Below are 20423 nucleotides of genomic sequence, written 5' to 3'. Positions count from 1 at the left end.
ATTAGTTGTTATTGGCTTTGAAATAGCTGTCAGAAACTTCGAGTACTCTCAGATCTGTCTTTTTCAGTTTTCAGGAATGTATAAATACCCTGCCACGTCCGGTCTGTGCTTTTGTTTTTCTGATTTGTATCGATCTGACGAGGTAAGCCCTTTTCAACTGATTTTTATAGTTTGTTCTTATGTTGTACTGTTACACCACTTTCCCAGGTTAGGGGAGGGTTGGTGCCTTCAAATATATGTTTAACCCCACCACATTCTTTATGTGCCTGTCCCATGTCAGAGGCCTGTAGTTCAGTGGTTGTCGTTGGTTCATGTCTGTTATATATGTTTTGCGTAAATTGTTTTGTTATAAATTAGTTCGTTAGTTTTCTCATTGAATTGTTTCATATTTTTCATGTCGAATCCTTTAATAGCCGTCTATACGGTATGTGTATTTCTCATTGTTGAAGGCCGACGTACGGTTGCCTATAATTGCTAATATCCACTTCATTTGAACTTTGGTGGATAGTTGATAATTGGCAATCATACCACATCTCCTTATTTTTATTTTGATAAATACACACTTTTCCTCGTGTTTCGGGGTGTGTTTACACGCACACTCTGGTGTAAGAAGTAAAATAACAAAAATACCGAACTCTAAGGAAAATTCAAAACAGAAAGTCCTTTATCAAATGGCAAAATAAAAAGCTCAAACACATCAAACGAATGGAAAACAACTGTCATATTCTTGACTTAATACAGACATTTCCTTATGTAGAAAATGGTGGATTATACATGAATTTATAGCTAGCTAAGCCTCTCACTTATATATCATTATTTAATAATACATATAAAATAATAAAAAAAATATTCTATATTTGTTGACTGATATAATAAAAAAGATGAGTCTTGAGAGTTTGTAAGAACTTATACCTTATGAAAGTTTCACTTAATTCCTCGTACAAATACACGTATTCCTCTCACTTTATAAAAATTATTGGGAGTTATAAAAATAAAGTGCTTAGCTATAAGTATACAGTTCATGATTTAAGTAAGTAACTAACTAATTTTATTCAGTATTAAATCCAGTACAAAAGGATCATCGCTGAAATACATGAAAACATAGAAAAATAAAACAAAAAAGAGACATGTCTATGTCATAGTAAATGATCGAGTTTGGTGTGTCAATATCACATGTCTGTGTATGCTTCAATTATCCAAAAACACCGATGCACTGTACGTTATAAATAAAAAGTTATCATTTCTAGTGTACACGTATTCAAATGCACAAACAATTTAAATGATTTTTAACGTGTTGACATACGGGCGTCAGATATGGAAACGAACAACTCAAGAATGGACGGAGAAATAGTGTCCGAGAAATGGAATAAAGTTGAGGATTTTGAAGAACGGTATGCTCTCCAAGATGCTGCACCGAAAGCAACACTACGACAACAAATAACTGGGTATGCAGGGAAGTGTTGTACAAGAGACAAATTAAAATCGGCCTTACATTCTAATTTTCCTTTCATAAATGTCATAAGGAAATATAAGATTTTACAGGATCTTCCAAGTGATATAATCGCAGGACTTACAGTCGGAATCATGCAAATTCCACAAGGTTTGTTCAAATTATAATTAGATATGAAAGTTCCCCTGTCTTTATACGAGATATGCTTATCGGTGATATCGTGGATATGGCAAGAGAATATCGAAACAATCTGCAAAGGCTGTTAATTTTGAAGATCAAATTAAAAATTGGATGATAGCAAAAAAATAATAAATAAACAGCTGTGCCTAGAATAGCACCGAATGTCCTTTTCTGATTTTGTCTGTAAAATGAACGTTTTGGGATACGTGTTTTCTTAATTTTTTTTTCATAATTTTTATGTTATTATTATTATTATACTTTATTTATTTATATCTTTGCTTTTACAACTATGCAGACAAAAATTTTGAGTGTTGGTGTGACATAAAGTGGAACATAGTTCATACCAATGTATTTCTATTTTTACTCTTTCCCTTATATGCAACATTGACACAAAAACATTAACCGGTTTGCAGTTTACAGTAGAAAAAAGTCATTGAACCTGAAAAAGATATTTAAACAACATGAGATCTTGTTATTTGACAATTTATTTTCAAATAAAAAGTTAATAAATCATGACTGTATAGAATGAGATAACCTTAAAAAAGAAATAGACATCAGAACATGATGGCTTCACATATGTCGTCTGCTCAAATATTTCCAGTTCGATAAGCAAGGATCCAGTGCATGTGCTGTATTATGATTTAAATCAAGATGTCGTTTTAAGGTTCCACTAAAGTCAAAATATAGGACACTTCATAAACATCTAAACTTTGCCTGTATTTTTCAACCTATAATGAAAAAATCCTAAAATATGGGAGCATATGTTCATTTAAACATATTTAACATATACACACTGTGTAAATTGTAAATAAACTTGAAATTGTTATGTTGTGGCCAAACCGGTTCTTGGGGTGAACACAAAATTTTCCAAAAAATCTGGAGGCCTGCGAGACGACTTAATTTGTTTAAAATTGGTGTGGATGAATACTGTTATATCTAATGCAGGGCAAGCTCATGTTGATTTTTCAGAAAATGTATTGATTTTCGAGTTTCAGTTAATTTCATGTATCTAGGTGAACGGATATCGAAGGGTCAATACAGAAATTGGACAAATATGCCATTAAAACATATGTATGTGACAAATCAACATGAGCTTGCCCTGCATTACATGTAACAGTATTCGTCATACCAATTTTAAACAAATTCCTCCTAAATTATTGAAAACTATCATTCTGCATTGACAATAATATCTTGGTGTAAATTAGATACACCCATTCGGTTTAACACCCTGAAGGTGTATCCAAATACAAAAAAATAGAAAAAAAGATGTTGTATTGTTCCATTCAAATTCATGTTTGAATAATATATATTCAGCGACAAATATTTCAGTATGTCATATTTAAACCTAACACTGCACAGTAATGTTAAACCAATTGTATATTTCCAAACTAAATATTTCAATAGGGTACATTAAGGATAAAACATCATAATTAGCGGGAAATGTTCAAACGTTTGGCGTACAATCAGTAGAAATGTATTACAGATATTACACATTTTATTAATAAACTCGATATCATCTTATGCCGCCTGATATTTTGGATATGTAAAACGTTAAGCAGATCAGAGTTGAAAACCAATAGTTTGACCATCTGATATTTAACGAGTTCTGTGCCAAAGGGCCGATTATCGGCCCAAAGTCATACTCCTGTCAGTGCCAAAAGGCCGATTCATCGGCCAATTCAAATAATGTTATGAACAACGTAATGTACTATGACGTCGCCGTTTTTGCGCTAAATTTAATTCCTTCATCTTGTAATTTTCGCGCGTTTTTTTTACCAATATTATTAAAAAATTCGGATTATGAAATTTATGAAAATAAATTATGTATGGATTCTTTTATAAATATTATAGAATAATAGATATAATAATTTTATTATATTTAGAAGTATAGAGTCTCAAATTTACTCTCTTTTTTTCGGCGCTTTTGCAGTATATTTTATATATGCATTTTAGGCTTACTTTCCTGAAATTTTCAAGGGTTTACATTAAAAAATGTATCATAGTAAAAAGAATATAAGTAAAAATGTAAATACATAAAATATAGAAGATAGAAATTATTCAAAAAAGAACAAAATACCTTTACAAAGAACGGGTGAGAAAAAACGCAAGTAAAAAAATAAAAAAACCCCTCAAAAACGTTAAAAGATGAAAAGTACGCAAAAAAGTGCAGTACACATTAATGACGTAATTGAGCTAATGACGTCATCCATTAATGCATCCATCGGATTATGGCTTATCCTAACCCTTGGTTTCGAGTTTATTCTCCGGCCGAAGTTAGGGATCACATACAATTTTAGAAATGTAGGACATAAAAGAATGCTGCCGAGAAATGCCAGACCCATTGCCTATTTCCATGCTGATTTTCAACAATTCATTCAATGAAGAAGTTTGTCTTGAAAACAAACAGGTAGTTTTAAGCCCATGTTCCTGCAAGAAGATGTGACGCCATTGAATAAAACCAGCCAAATGACACAAAGAAATCATAATAGCCAAGTATAGACCGTAACAGTTGTACAATCGAGAGAAGGTTTATTTAAACCCTAAAAAAGACACACACAATTTAAACCATAAAAAAGACACACACAATTTAAACCATAAAAAAGACACACACAATTTAAACCATAAAAAAGACACACACAATTTAAAACTATGTCCACCACGATATTACTTTATATCTGAAATTAATCTTTTAAGTTTGTAGGTATTTTCAAAGTTATCGTTAGAGAATGTTAACTTTTGATAGCAAGCTGGTTGCCAACTTTAAACAGCTATAGAAGCTAATCTTCTAGTCAAATATGGTAAAACAATGGTATCAGTCAGTTCCAGATATCTCTAATATACAGTCGATACATTAAGATGTTAAGACACGTGACAACGATATGTGATAGAATGAGTACAAGTTGGCACGTTCGGAAATGTAAAAGTTATATATTCTTTTCTAAATACTTAATGTCCAATATGTGGGCGAACGTTTTATTTTCTTGTTTTATTGGGCATTTATTTTATCGTTTTATTTTTTTTTACGTAGAACAAATAATGTTTATACTTATTTCTACACACTAACTGCAGTTATGGTTTCCAAGGTAATATTTTTCATATTAAATAATTTAATCACCACTGACTGCTAACTTATTATATAATAAGATGACACCTCTGTATTAATTAAAGGGGCATTAACTATAATTTAGACAGAAAATTAAAAAACTATAACAAATATTTTTTTTTGCTTCAAGTATTAATAAAAGAGGAATTTTAAAATAATATTTTGTAATAAGCAGTCAGTTTGGCCAAAATTTGTAAAAAGAAGCTCAAAAACAGCGCTGATGTATTATTGACTTGCAATGCAATAAGTCAACCTCATTGCATCCGCATTCATGTAACTTGGATATACGTTTTAGTATGTTATAAATCAAATATGAGAATTTGAGTCAATTCGGTGAAAATGAATTTGACAGCTAGTGTCCCTTTAGAAGCAAATATATGTAATTATAAATAAAGCAGAATATCTCTGAACAAATAATACTAAGATTTTATCCAATATATTTAAACGGCTTTTATACATTACCTACAGTACTTGAACTAATAACATTAAAGACATCTAATGTGCTGCACCACATGCACCACATAAGTGATGCTTCCTATCCAAAATCATATACAAAAAACTGAGATAAAATCAAAAAGGACAAACAGAATTTAAACATGGAAAATTAATCAGAGCTATGCACGAGGAAGATAAGTCTTTTTTTTTTTTAAATAAATTTCAAAATTTTAATAAAACAATATCTGTATTTTCATGCCAGTACCGAAATACTACCTTCATAGTTGGTGATACCCCTGTGTACAATGGAAATGGTTTTTTTTTCTTTTGGGTAACAATTTGAGTTACACTTAACCCACATTTACGCAATGAAAGATACATTTGAAACTTTAGAATTTATAAATGAATACTAGTATCCAATACATTCATTTTTATTGTTTTTTTCGATTTTCGGTTTACAAGTGTATTCACATTTGAACACATGAACTCCTCCCACCCAGCTATAAACCCATGCTAGAAAGGGCACCCGTTTTAGTTTAATTGGATGTATAAATACGTAGCCAAGTACGAACTGGACGGAGACGTTAAATCCGATGTCTCTTGGAGGGAGAATGAAACACTCTAAGCAATAAATAAATCTTGTACCAACTCATTGGGGAATCAGTAAGTAGACTGTTTTAAGGCAACAGTTCAAACATTATTTTTTTTCTAGATGAAATCTAAATTTACCCAACCTTTATCTTTCAGAATCCACTTTACAAATCCTACCTTTTTGATGTATTGTTCATATGTTATCTTCCTGAATATTCAAGAGATATTTGCCACTGAAAATTAAGCAAACAACAATTGATAAAATCAATCTGTCTTTGATATTTTTGTTTCTTTTTTTTAACAACTTCTTCGATCATAAAGCAGGGCAACTTGTACACTATATACAAGTATGTAAAATAGAGAGAAGATACTAAGCAGCAATCCAAACGAATAATCCATGGCAATCATACAACGCTATGGCCAAAGAAAAACGATGAACAGACAAACTATATTCAACAAAACTCTTCACACACAAAAACAAACCGAAAAACAATAGATTGGACAAAACAACCCTTTTTCAAGTTGATTAACAATCGATTTTTAGCTCACCTGGCCCAAAGGGTCAAGTAAGCTTTTTTTTATCACTTGGCGTCCGTCGTCCGTCGTTAAATTTTACAAAAATCTTCTCCTCTGAAACTAAATTTAACCAAACTTGGCCATAATCATCATTGGGGTATCTAGTTTAAAAAATGTGTCCGATGAATCTGCCTGCCTACAAAGATGGCCGCCATGGCTAAAAATAGAACATAGGGTAAAATGCAAGTTTTGTCTATTATTTTGAAAAGCGTTAAAAATAGAGAAAATCTGACGGAGCAGAAATGTTCAGAATGTTGAGCTCTACCATTTGTCTCTATACGTCAAAACTGTCAGACGACTTCTTATGGGAGTTATTGCCCTTAAATGACAAATTTTACCATTTTTTTTTTCATTTTTTCCTATTATCTTAAAATCTAGAACAGATAGAGAAAAACTTTAATTGCAAAAATGATCAGCAAGACAAATTCTACAAATAAGGCTGATTGTAGAAATCCTCAGCGGCCTCCTTATTAGAGTTATTGCTCTTTGATGACGAGTTTTACCATTTTTTTGGCATTATTGCCTTATAACTTAAAAAATATAATAGATAGATAGAAACTTAAATGAGCAAAAATGATCAGCAAGACAAGATCTACAATTAAGACTAGTAGGGGGAATCGTATGACGACTCCTTATTTGTGTTATTTCCCTTTTTTGCGTTTTGCCTTACATGATAAAAATTGTAGTGTAGATAAATAGACGCTTTTAAACCACAAAAATGATCAGCAAGTCAAGATCTACTAACAAGTCAAATTTTGCCGATATAGGTAGTAGACTGTCACTCTTTATAGGAGTAATTGCTCTTTAATAAGGATTGTTTTACCCTCTTTTGTGTTTTGAGCAAAAACTAAAGAAGATAGAGAGATACGTAACTCTTCTTCCAACTTTTGTACTACCCGTGTATTTAAAATACACCATGGCCACTGACCTAGTGATATTCCCAGAAGTTTATAGGATGTAACTAAAAGATAAATGTAGTTCCATGCTTTATACAAACTGTAATTAAGCTCACATACCTGTACTTTCTTCTCTTGTACGTTTTTGCAAAAATTTTATGTATCTTCAATCTGTTACTTTATACTGATTGTATGTATAAGCGATAATATTACAAAACATTACACATTTAGTGTACTTTATGAATCCCCATGTACTTTGTTTCATATTTGTACTTTCTTTAAATATATTTACAGGAATGGCATATGCATTGCTAGCTTCTCTTCCTCCAATCTGTGGTCTGTATACGTCTTTCTTTGGACCGTTAATATACTTTTTTACTGGGACTTCAAGACATGCTTCAATGGGTATGTTTTCTCTTCCTTTTTGACGAATAAAGGTATGTTAAATTTTAGTAAGGATTTGGTTTTATGTGCATTTATATATAATTAGCTTTACTGACCTGAAGCTGTGAGATAAAGACTTATATATAACAATAAATCAATTCTGATGGATTAAAGGAACATTTGTTTAAGTTTATAAACTAGGATACATTCAAAAGAACGTGTTCACTGATCGGATATTACAGTAAATATTTTGTACATATAAATGTTCTCGTTAATAAAATAGGGTAATGATTTTCTTCTAGTATAATATGAGAATGGTGCATACATACAAAAACATATGATATTAATCCCGTGTGCACAGCATTTGTTTCTTGAATAACCTTCACCAGGTATGGTCGAGACTAAACGTTTGGACTTGCGAATTATATGCTGAGTACAAAAGGAAAAAGTGTATACTGTTGCAGGTCAACCTATTAAAGGATAATGAAATCATAAATTTGTCCGAAGCGCTTTCCTGAATTCACCTCAAACAAAAATATTTGAAATTTCTGATTGGGATAAGGGGTAAGGGATTGTCCATTTTTTTCTGTTTTCTTCAGCATGATTTGATATAATGGGCAATATTCGTTGTGTGATTTTATTTTACAGGAACTATTGCAATCGTTGGATTGATGATCGCATCCGTCCTTGACACAAGTTTAGGTAAAGATAACACACCTGGTGGCATGGTCTCTAATTATACTAACGATTCAATGCCTAGTCTGGAACATACTGGGATGACGGAACACGAGATCAAGAAGATCAAAATGGCGACTGCTCTGTCGTTTGTGTCAGGATTAGTGATGGTGTGTTTATATAGCAATATAAAATATCGTGTATTTTACTTCCTACTTTTATTGTATATATTAAAATAGGAAGATGTGGTATGATTGCCAATGAGACAACTCTCCACCAGTCTGAGAGACCAAATGACATAGAGACTATAGGTCACCGTACGGCCTTTAACAATGAGCAAAGCCCATACCGCATAGTCAGCTATAAAAGGCCCCGAAATTATTTTACATGTATTTATCCATGAACATCAGCCAGTAAATACATCGTTTATTGAACCTGGGTTGTGGTCGATTGTTAAATATTGTACTGTGACATCATAAATATTAACACGGAATGTTTCGTTGAATTAAAACGAACAAAAAAAATATTAACTATTTCTAGATATATTAAATACTCTATTTTCAATGTACTCCACAAATAGAGCAATAACGTTCAAATATTTTAAGCATCTAATGTCACTTTAATATAACATTGACATCTATATGTGCTTAAAATGTATATTTATTACTGTAAAAATGAAACCCTGGACCATTCGTCCTTTTGACATAAACTATATAGACCACCGTTTCACCAAAATTATTTATCTATATGTTTAATAGGTACTTTTGGGGAAGATGCGACTTGGATTGGTAGCCACCTACATGTCAGAATATTTGGTCAGCGGATTCACATCCGGTGTAGCAATCCATGTAGTAACAAGTCAGATGAAACATATATTGGGCATTAATGTTCAGCGACATAATGGTGTATTTAAAATAATCAGAGTAAGAATTGTTCACAATGTTAAGTTAAAGAAAAAAAGAAAAACTGATTTTATATTCCACACGAGTTGGTGTTATTTATTGACGATCTGCAAATATTTTATAATCGCAGTCAAGTTTAAAACTGGCTGTAGCATGTGTCCTTCTCTTTATACATTGAAAGAAATTTTGCAGATACATGATTGTACATTATAACAAAAGCAAATGTTTTCGATAATATGTTATTTGAATGTAGAAATGGTAAACATGGTTAAATGAAACTTATTTTGCATATTGTGAATTTTACATCTGTGCATTAAAGTTTGTTTTAATACTTTTGTAGACATGGAAAGACATAATACTTAATGTTTCGTCCACCAATGTTGCAGCGTTGCTAACGTCAATAATCTCCATGGTGATTTTATACCTTGTTAAAGTACAGATCAACCAACGATTCAAGAGTAAATTAAAGATACCTATTCCTATAGAGATTATTGTAGTAAGTAAACATTTAAGGATCCCTAACAATAATTTGTCCCTAGAAGAGACATAAATTGTAACGTGGGAATGTCTCTCTTTTATAAAAGTAATAATGAAAAAGGGATACAATTTGACTGAAGGTTTTTTCCTTAAGATTGTGATCTTTATACACTGACTAAAAGATTGATAACTTAAACATTATTAACTATGAATAAAAGAAGATGAGAGACATAGGTCTATGAGACTCAAAGACAAGAAAAAAAAAACAAATGTAAGACATCTTGAGGTCAGTAATGTGCATGCCTTATGTCAAGGTGTAACAGTGTTGTTGTTGTTATCGGTTTTTGTAGACGGCTTACTTATATAGTAATTGCGCCTTAAATTCATATAACGTAGCTATTATTGCATTCATTCCTTTAAATAGCTTTAATATTACATTTTGGCGAGTGATTATATGAAACTGTGACGAACAGGGTTGACTGTGTTACTATAAAGTATATATATGATAGTTCTTCACGAAATGTAAATTCTTAACAGAATAATGTGTGATAGGTACAATGTTAAATTCATATTATTGTTTAGAAATTTTATCAGGTTGTTCACCTCTGTGTCGTCTGTGATATACTTATGAAAATAAAGTATATATATCTTGATAAAAAATAAGAATAAAGGTCCCCTTTTTGAATGATTTCTCGCTTGAATTTACTTTAAAAATTGATGTCTATACTATATCCTGGTAAATGTTATGAAGTAATTTCCAAGTAGTGCAGCCGGAAGGAACAATAAAAATTCCCATCGTTGCTCCCGACTGCACTTCCGGACTTTGGAAATTTTATGGGCATGATAATAAAGTATTTAAGGTTATTGGCTAATAAGAATTAAACATGGTCCCTAAATTACCCTCCCAGTAGTAGGCTATTCTAGCGAGAAACGTAGAATAAGGCATGTGCTAACATTGTCAGATTGTTAAAAAGTCAAGAATGAAGTTAACAGAGACTAACAAAGATCTGTGATAAACGACAAATTAAAAAAATAAAAAAAAATATTCACATTCATTAAGATATACAAAATTATAAAATTAATGTCTTTTTCAATTGTCATATATTTTTAAAACTATAAAATGTTCAACTGCAGGTTGCCATAGCTACAGTTATATCACACTTCGCAAAGTTCAGAGAAAATTTTGACGTAAATGTATTAAAAGACATTCCTGCGGGGTGAGTATTGTTATTTGGGTAAGATTCAACTTTTTATTCATTTCTCGTGCCACCATAACTTATTGTGTATAGGACGGGTTTTACTACACAATTCTGTTTTATTTTCTTCACATATCGTTAATTTTGTTCTTTTTACAGTATACCCAAACCTGATATTCCTGATCCAACACTTTTAGATGGACACGTGAAGGATGCCATTATTATTGGAATTGTAGCATTCTCTCAGTCTGTATCCATGGCGAAGATACTAGCAAAGAAAAATAACTACAGAATTAACCCGAGTCAGGTAAATTTTCTCCGAACAAAGACAACAAAAGTAAAAAGACAATTATTATATCTTCTTGTCTGGCACGAGAACACAGTTAGATCGTTGTGCATTCCTTTTAGACAATAAATTAAAATTAAACAAATTGCACCTGCGATATCTTTAAATGTTTACAGTGTAATGTACTACTTTTGGGATAAATGATATCAACATTACAGAAAAGTCTACTAAGATTCTACTAGCTCTAATTCAAAATATGGAAAATTCCATGTTAAGAGTGTCTATAATTCAGTTTGACAGCTTCAGACATACTAATTTTTTTACCTTCTTCAACTGGACCAAATCATTACTTTACCTGAAACTTCATCACCCAAATTTGTTTAGCATGTAATTTCATCCTCTTTCTTTCTTACTAATCTATGCATAAATTATAAAGAAATACATTTGAAAGGTGTATGAAAAAAATGTACAGGTTAAATACTGTCCACACTAGGGACTACTAAGTATATGAGAAAGTAATCAACGAATATCAAAGGACGATAACTGTGTCCACTGCCCGTCTTGTAAGGTATTTTTGGAGGTTAATAGTCCCTTGTGAAATTTCGTTATTTCTAAACCGCTCTTTGAAATTTAAGTTGTTGAGTTTAGAAAATCACGATCTAAAATCAATATTTGAAAGACGCCTTGTTTTTCATTAAAACTCGTTGATTGGAGATCGGTATACATAGGGAAATTTCACTCACATGAATTTCACGTGAATTTCACCTCAAACGAGCTTATACGTGAAACTCACGTGAAATCAGTTCATCTGAGTTTCACGTGAATATCATGTGAAACTCGCATGAATTTCATGTGAAAATCACATGAATTTTTTCACGTGAAATTAACGTGAATTTTAAAAATACAGTTATTCAAATAACTTTTATATTTTCAAATTTAATTAAAATCATGAAAAATACCAATTTTGTTTTTGTAAAAGTTCACATGAGATTCATGTGAATCTCAATTCACGTGAAATTCACATGAAAATTACATGTGAGTTTCATGTATAAGCTCGTTTGAGGTGAATGTCACGTGAAATTTTTCACATGAATTTCACATGAGCAAAATTTGCCTGTGTACCGGGTGTTCAAATGAGTACTTGTTTGATTGATTAGGTGCATTTTGATCATCAGTTTTCCATTCTAAGAACATTGACTTGTATTTGTTGCAGGAAATGGTAGCCTATGGAGCAGGAAGTGTTTTATGCTCACTGTTTTCTGGCTATATAACTGCAGCTTCAGTAGCTCGAAGTATGGTTCAAGATGGCGCTGGTGGGCGAACCCAGGTAGCGTCCTTGTTTGGTTGTCTGGTAGTTCTAGTTGTTATAGTAGCAGTTGGACCGTTATTTTACTCATTACCCAAGGTAAATATATGACTTCTTATTAACTCATTACTATCATTGTATAGAATAATCCAATCTTCCATTGTTATGAAACCTATATTTATAACCAAAGGTTCTAATTATTTTAAAAACTTCTATAAACAAGTAGCAGTATTGGACCTTACCACAAACTGTAATCCGGTAAAAAACGTTCCGCACGACTTATTTCAAACGTTTCTTTTAATTTTCGATCAACTTAAACGTTTAAAAAGCTTGAATGGATAATATTTTTTATGAGTATAAGTATTTGCGAGCTGTATGAAAGGATTATCATCTGATTATGTATGTAATAAATTCACTGCATGTAAAAGTGATCTTTATATTTGCTGTACGCACATGCCGACAATATTTAGACCTTTGATGTATCAAGATAATTATAATTCAGATCATTTAAAAAAATGTTTAGTCTCTTAGCTGGAATAACTTTCCAAATTAAATTAAGAAAACAAATATTTAGAATTTAATAAGTTTATCAGATCAAATGTTTCAAGTTTTACTATTTTTTACCTTTACAGAATAAAGATACTCGAACCACATGTATATCAAACGAAAACCCGTATTGTTTTTTCTCTCTCTCGATTGGAAGATGTTAATCCCTACTCAAGTTACCAAAATATGTTTTTATACATCTTAAGCATGCTGTGTTTGTGTATTTTGTTTGCATTTATCTTAACAATTATATTAGAAAACCTCGCGGAAGATTAATATATCGTTATCACAGGAGCGAATTGCGTTAAATAAATAATCATTAGTATAAATATATATTTTTATGATTTCAATAAAACCTCATTTTTTAAGAAATCAGGCCAAATGAAAACTAACTTAGCACCATAGATATCACAACATAATCAGAGAAGACAAATGCCTTTTTTAATAAATCAATTTATGAACGAATATCTATATATTTTCCATATCTTACAAACATAAATTGTTATATATTTTCAAGGGCCCTAATCTGAAATATCAAAATAGTCCAGTATCCCACACCTTAAGTTTTTTTGTTACCTAAGGTCCATTACATGTTACAAATGTATGTTCTATAATCACAATGGAGTGCATATAAATGTAAATTTCCTTTTTTTTCTTTGAAGTGTGTGCTTTCATCTGTGATATTTGTGAACCTGAGAGGAATGTTCTTACAATTTTTGGAAGTACCAAAAACATTTAGAAGATCAAAGTATGACTTTGTGAGTAATTCATTAGATCTACAATCGTCGTCGTCGTCGTTATCGTCGTTGTCTATCAATTCACTGTTGTATGATACACTATTTGTGAACTGTTATTTTGTCTTTATGTCTGTCTTTGTTTGGCCATTGTGTGGTATATCCTTGTCAGTCTATAACATGCTAAAGGTTTAGTATCAAAGTGACTTGGTTTCAATGGAAATATACATTTACCTTTAAAGATATCTACATTGCAGCATGTTATACCACTCGATCTAGTAATGATTTAATGAATTATAGAAGAGAGGATGTAGATACCAAAGGGATAGTCAAACTCATAAGTCGAAAACGAATTGACAACCACATGGCAAAAAATTAGAAATGACCAAAAGACAAACAACAGTCTACAAAACGCAACATAGAAAACTAAAAACTGAACAACACATACCCCATCAAAACCTATGACTGAAAAAATAAGAAGAGTATAATAAGTCAACCAAAGACATCAATCCTTAAATAGATATAAGAAGATGTGGTATGAGTGCCAATGAGACAACTCTCAATCCAAGTCACAATTTGTAAAAGTAAAACATTATAGGTCAAAGTACGGCCTTCAACACGGAGCCTTGTTAAACGCCATTTAACCAGGACATTTAGAAGGAACCATATGTTGTGGACAATATTAAGTGTCTAACCAGCTGACATGAAGCTGTTAATCGTCCTATATCGTCCTACTGTACATTCATATTTGGCACATTATATTTCTGTCAGTCTAGTAACTCAATATTTAGATTCCCCGTACTTTTCCTATGTCATAATGGTAATTGTTCAATGAAGCCGTATTTGCCAATTGATCTCGGGCCATCCGGTGTAACCCAATCATAAAAACTAACTCGAGTTTGATCTATAACATCGACAACTATGTCTATTTATTTTAACCGATATGCTCACGATATCTAGATCGAAGACTAATCTACCAGATAAGCCATGAACAAAACCTATGCTTTCCTTTGAATTCTATAACTCAGGTATAAATGGTTAACTTTGACCTCTCATGATATAGATTTCTTTCAATCTAATCTGGAATCATTTTTGTTTGTATCAGTACTATTTTTGTTTTCATATAGGATAAGAAATACATGCTACGATATGTTTAGAACGGTATCATGGGCTTGCATTTCATCAGATTTAAAGATATTAATAATCATAATATCCCTAGATATGCAGGCATGTGCTCTACATATGGAAAGCATATCCTGCTCTACATACAACACCAGCAGTTTATCATGTAAAATATAATCAGGCGTACTGTAAGTGTGTATAATGCATTTTCTGTATTAATATTGCCGTCATATTACATAGTTTATTCTTTAGTCTATATGGCTTGTGACATTTCTGTGTACTGTAATCCTGGATGCTGACCTTGGAATAGCTATTGGTATCCTGTATTCACTCTTTACAGTTGCTCTGCGAACTCAAATGTAAGTAGTAAATTTCCTAAATATTCAATTTTGTCAATGGAAGTAAATGATTTGTTCTTAGACATATTCGAAAGCGCGATTAAATTCAAAGTACTTTTAATAAGTCAAAAATGTCTTTTATATAAACTGAATATAACAAGACTATATAACTATAATGTACAGTTCTGAATAGGCCAAGAAAAGATAACCATGTAGTAGAACTTGATGTTAACAACGATTGTCTCAATATGACTATTGCTAAGAGTGCAGAAGTTGGTTAATTCCATCATTGTTATGATGAAATCAGAGTTAAATGCATGTGACATTTTAGAGTAAGAACAAATCTTCCTGTACACAGTACATGTTATTGTGTAAGCTGGAATGTTGAAAATAAGTCGAAACCATAAGCTCATTCACATGACTGAAAGGTTTAACTCACCTGCATGACATTAACCGTTAATTCTTGAGAAGACTATATTGAAAGCCATGTTCATATTCCGCGTTTCCGAAGTAAATCATTGTTGATCTTGTAATGGCATAAGAGAAAGCTTTGTTTCATACATATATTTTTTTTTAACAGACCATTATACAGTAGATTGGCATATGTTGGAAGGACGAATATAATGAGGCCATACAAGGATTTTTCACCGGTAAATATATTATAGAACCATAAAACATTCTGGAGAAATGTTACATAGATTGTTTGAAATTAAATCACAAATATAAGATACATATACATTTTTAATAAAAAAATTCAGATGACATTTATATGCCAGGTGGTAAAAGGTTTTTGTGAAGCACGGTGAAATAGAATATAAAAAGCTCCGAATTATCACTCTTAACTAGATGCATTTAAAAACTAATTAAAATAATGAATAATATTGGAAACACAATGCATGACTTTTGAGATATTTTAACTGATCAAAATGAAATTAATTTTGATCGCCTTTGAAATAAAGTTTATAATAACTTCTAATAATAAGATATATGGACCGACCGATACCACCAATCTTTCACTTATTCATATCGATTCATGTCTACGGTAAACTATAAATGCATATTGACGTGCAAGTTTAAAATTGTTTCTGAAGTACTCAATATCCTTACCAACTGCTACAAAATACTGCAATTATATATAATGTCCAATATAGGCCTAGGACAGATAAATAAACATATTGCCTTTAACAAAATATAACAGTATAAGGTCACAAAGAATGCTTGTTTTAATGTTTTTCCTCTCTAATATTACGGGGGTCGAGCGATCTAAGTATCTTATCTACAGCGAGCATTAGTCTGTCAACACTGATGTTGTGAGTTCGAGTCCCACTCATGGCAGGTGAGTTCCATTTCGATCTTAATTGACAAAGATTGTCAGTTTGCTAGTCCTCTCCAGGCACACCTGCTTCCTCCACCATCAAAAACTGACCAGAACGGACCAAAAGTGTCGAAGGATGCATTAAACACCAACAATCAATCAACCAATTTAATATTAAGATGGGTTAAACTGTTATGTTAAATTATATGAACATTGCTTCTAATCGATGTCGGCTGCTGCTGGTGACATCTCATCGTTGATTTTGTAGCAAACAGAACCAAGTGGCTTCCGAGTGATACAGTATCAATCTCCAATTTATTTTGCAAATAGTGATATGTTCGTTAAAGCTGTAGCTAAGGCATCTGGTGTCGATCCTGAAAAACTAAGAAAAATGAAGAAGAAACTTGATAAACAGAAAAAAGAATCTGCAGAAGTAAGTCACTGTATCGATATATTATTTTGTATTGGACTTCTCTTTACGAATTCGAATCTATACGTTGACTGCTTCGGTTACGTTTATACATGTATGTAAATATGATGGTGTTTAATGTGTTTAACAGTTTAAGACTGCCTAAGATGGTTTTTAGCAATAAGAAAGGATAACATAAATCTTAAAATTATATCGGGTTGAAAATTCAAAACTAACTGCACAAAAACGGTGTTCGATATCGCAATATGAAGGACACCAATTGAAATATTTGATCCCTTAAATCAGCTTGATGCTGAAACACCAGCCAAACAATACAAATGTGTTGCCCAAGAAGTGCTTTATTCCAAATCGGTTTATCTCACTCATTAAAGCTAATCTACGAAGAAGCAAGTGCATCGTTTTTGTCATGATTCATTTGGCGGCTATGTTTTTTATTCCAACGTTTTATATTTTTTGGTTTTCTCTTTTGTCTCTATGGTACTTTGTGTTAATTTGGGAAGGCACAAATATCCCACAAACATTTTGTATCAGAACAGAAGTATCTCATTATATCGTATGATCAAAGTTCGATGACGCCATATGCAGGTACATAAAATAAATCATATTTTTTTCAGGTTTTTTACCTTTTATGTTTCAGAATGAAGAACAGTTAACTAATGTTAATTCAGATGAAAAAGAAAAAGTCATACTAAATTTTGACACGAGCGCATTAACTGATGTCACAACTATTGTTCTTGACTGCTCGACTATAAATTTTGTTGACTTGGTCGGAGTAAAAGCATTACGTCGCGTAAGTTTTTTTTATGGTGATTGTACAATACTGAGACATTCTTCAAATGCACATAAATAAACGCAGGTGGATATAAAACGTATAAAATATATTAGAATCCTGGGTTTTTATTTGCTGGTAACCAGTTAATTTTTTCATGTATTTTCTTTTATCAAATGAATTTATTTCATATTTCACCAACGCCAGATTAAATCAACAAGGATGTCTCTATTTATCCACTCTGTCGTGGTATTTGTCAAACGTATATATAAACATAAGGAGATGTGGTATGATTGCCTATGAGAGAACTATTTACCAATGTTAAAATGAAGTGGATTTAAGCAATTATAGGCAACTGTACGGCCTTCAACCATGAGAAAAACCCATACCGTATAGTTTGCCATATGCCGATTTACTCTTCACAAAGACACCTCTTTCACTGTCCCTATTATGATTAAAGGGACTTGTATGTATACATGTATGATAATGACACAACCCAACAACAAGAAAAAACTCCCATGCAGTATTCTTTTTTTGAGCCCGCACACAGTGCTAGAACAGCTCATAAAATAAATGGAGTAACACTTATTCCTCGTTTCTTTGCAGCTGTTCAATGAATATGAAAAGGTGAACATTCGTGTTTTATTGGCTGCACCTAACAGTAAGTATTTTGCTATTTTCATGTACCCGGTCCACACAGTTACTGCTATTGTATTGGGACTTGTAGATAGACAAGCAAATAAAGTGTCAAAGTGAATAGATATTTAATAAATATATTTTATTTATTTACGAAAGGTTTGTATAATCAAAACTTATCGGGTCATTGTATAGGAATTTCGCGAAGATACCATGAAACTCCAGGTGTTTAGAGCTGAGGTCATAAAGAACTAGCCATGTTGCGCTTATAATATGAAAGGCAATCAACATTTTGCGGTAAATAACTATTTGGCTGTTGATCAATGTAGTAGTGTTTTTTCAAAATACGTAGATTTTATTATTATTAGTGTGTAAAACTTTCTATACGGTTAAAAACTATTTTTGCATAATTGTATTTTTTTCTCATACAATGATATCTCTGTCACTATGGAAACTTACAATACCATGACAAACTAGGAAAACGACGTAAAGACCAAACAACGGTTTACAAAACACTGAACAAACACGAAGGCCGCTAAAGTCCGAGAGTTATCTCATGTGCTCCACTTGTTGCACCCATTATGTTGATCATGGCAAGTTAAAGCCTAGTGATAGGTCGCATTCGGTGCTATCTCAATTCGCTGCAATTGAGGGAAAGGGGGACGGGATTGTGGCTACGACCATTTGAACATATCCATGGTCATCTGTGACACAGATATTCCATAACTGTCAACGAATTCACCATGGCGTTCGTACAATTTTCTAAGGGTTGACTTTATCATATGAAAGGCCTAGTTCAATAGCTTCCATATACACATCCATCCTCAATTAAGGAACTCATAATAGGCTTTCAAAGTTCTGGAATATCGTATCAACTGGGAGATAAATACTCCATATGCAGACGCTGCTTGCATTTTGCAAGATTACAATTGAAAGATGATAGGAAAGATGAAAAATCATCTTTTTTTCGTAAAGTTTAGTTCTCAACCGCCCCTCATTATCAATTTTTAGATGTAAGATATGAGGCACATTTAACTGTATCGACGGTACCTCTTTCCTTAAGCTTGATGGAATATAGGGATCAACATAGTCACAAAACTCCGAATGATTTATTGAAAAGAAATAATCTATATAGCCGAACGCGAAGTTAAAAGATGAAGCCAGTTCTAATCAAAAATCTTGTTTATAAAATCTGCCACATCTAAATAAAGGAACGATTCGGAGGACCATAGTTTTCCCATAGGAATGTCGTTTGTCTAATGAAAAGGTTACAAGTTTGATAAAATGACAGAAGAAGTCACACAGAATCAAAAAGACCAATTTGTTAAATTGTATATGCTGGAAATAAAAAAACCCACATTATGAGTAAAACATTCTCCCCCTATATATATATTTATTTTTTAGAAAAGGTATTATCCATATTAAAGGCAGCAGAATTATTTGAAGAATATAAGGACAGTATATACATAGATGTCTCAAGTGCTTTAGGCAATCACCCCAATGCTGAGGTGTAAGAATGCATACATCACTGATCGCATAGACCTTCATAATCTAATATTTGAAAATCAAAATTGTAGAAACATATATCACAATAAATGTAGCAGAATTTGACTTATCTTGTTTTACTTTACCTATTATACCCAGTTGCAAGAAAACTGTTAATTTACAATATGTTAGTCTGTATATAAACATAGGAGAAAATTCGAAGTAGATACACACCAAAATAAAATACAAAAATGAAAGGACAACACATCTAGGACCACAATTCATTCATATTATTTTTTTAATTGAGAAATATGAAAATCAGAGAGTAAGAATGAGCCAAACCAAAGAATGTCCTAATGTTTGAATTTACAAAAAATACTCTGTGGACTAACTTGGTTCTCTGCATATCAGAAATAGCAGAGAGTCACAAATTTAGAATCACAACAACGACTATTCATACAAGTTGAAGCTATCAATGGGTAGTAACTGGTACTTATGATATCTTTAATCATGTAAGTATATATATAATAAAAATTGATGGATTTAAAATACACGTATAGCATTTATGTACAGAATACGAAGGAACAAGCC

At 32.0% G+C, this 20423-nt stretch overlaps 1 protein-coding gene across 1 annotated transcript; it reads left to right on the top strand.

The window, feature by feature from the left end:
- The first annotated feature begins 1203 nt into the window (after positions 1–1203).
- LOC127736661 (sulfate transporter-like) lies at positions 1204–19958 on the top strand. The gene is made up of 15 exons (XM_052247218.1): positions 1204–1600; positions 7526–7636; positions 8264–8460; positions 9049–9213; positions 9533–9688; positions 10804–10886; positions 11025–11172; positions 12365–12556; positions 13666–13761; positions 15112–15218; positions 15778–15847; positions 16781–16945; positions 17580–17732; positions 18318–18372; positions 19752–19958. The coding sequence occupies exons 1-15, from the start codon at positions 1315–1317 to the stop codon at positions 19859–19861; spliced, it is 2094 nt and encodes a 697-aa protein (XP_052103178.1). The 5' UTR covers positions 1204–1314; the 3' UTR covers positions 19862–19958.
- The last annotated feature ends 465 nt before the right edge of the window (positions 19959–20423 follow it).

The sequence above is a fragment of the Mytilus californianus genome, unplaced genomic scaffold (assembly GCF_021869535.1).
Source record: "Mytilus californianus isolate M0D057914Y unplaced genomic scaffold, xbMytCali1.0.p SCAF_35, whole genome shotgun sequence".
Taxonomy (NCBI): Eukaryota; Metazoa; Mollusca; class Bivalvia; order Mytilida; family Mytilidae; genus Mytilus; species Mytilus californianus.
This window is presented reverse-complemented; position numbering and strand designations above follow the sequence as displayed.

What these genes read in the sequence shown, in the direction of transcription:
- LOC127736661 (XM_052247218.1), top strand. Translation starts at nt 1,315, where the DNA reads ATGGAAACGAACAACTCAAGAATGGACGGAGAAATAGTGTCCGAGAAA. An exon ending in TTCCTATAGAGATTATTGTA is followed by an intron (nt 9,689 to 10,803) that starts GTAAGTAAACAT and finishes GTTCAACTGCAG; the next exon opens with GTTGCCATAGCTACAGTTAT. An exon ending in GAGTAAAAGCATTACGTCGC is followed by an intron (nt 17,733 to 18,317) that starts GTAAGTTTTTTT and finishes GTTTCTTTGCAG; the next exon opens with CTGTTCAATGAATATGAAAA.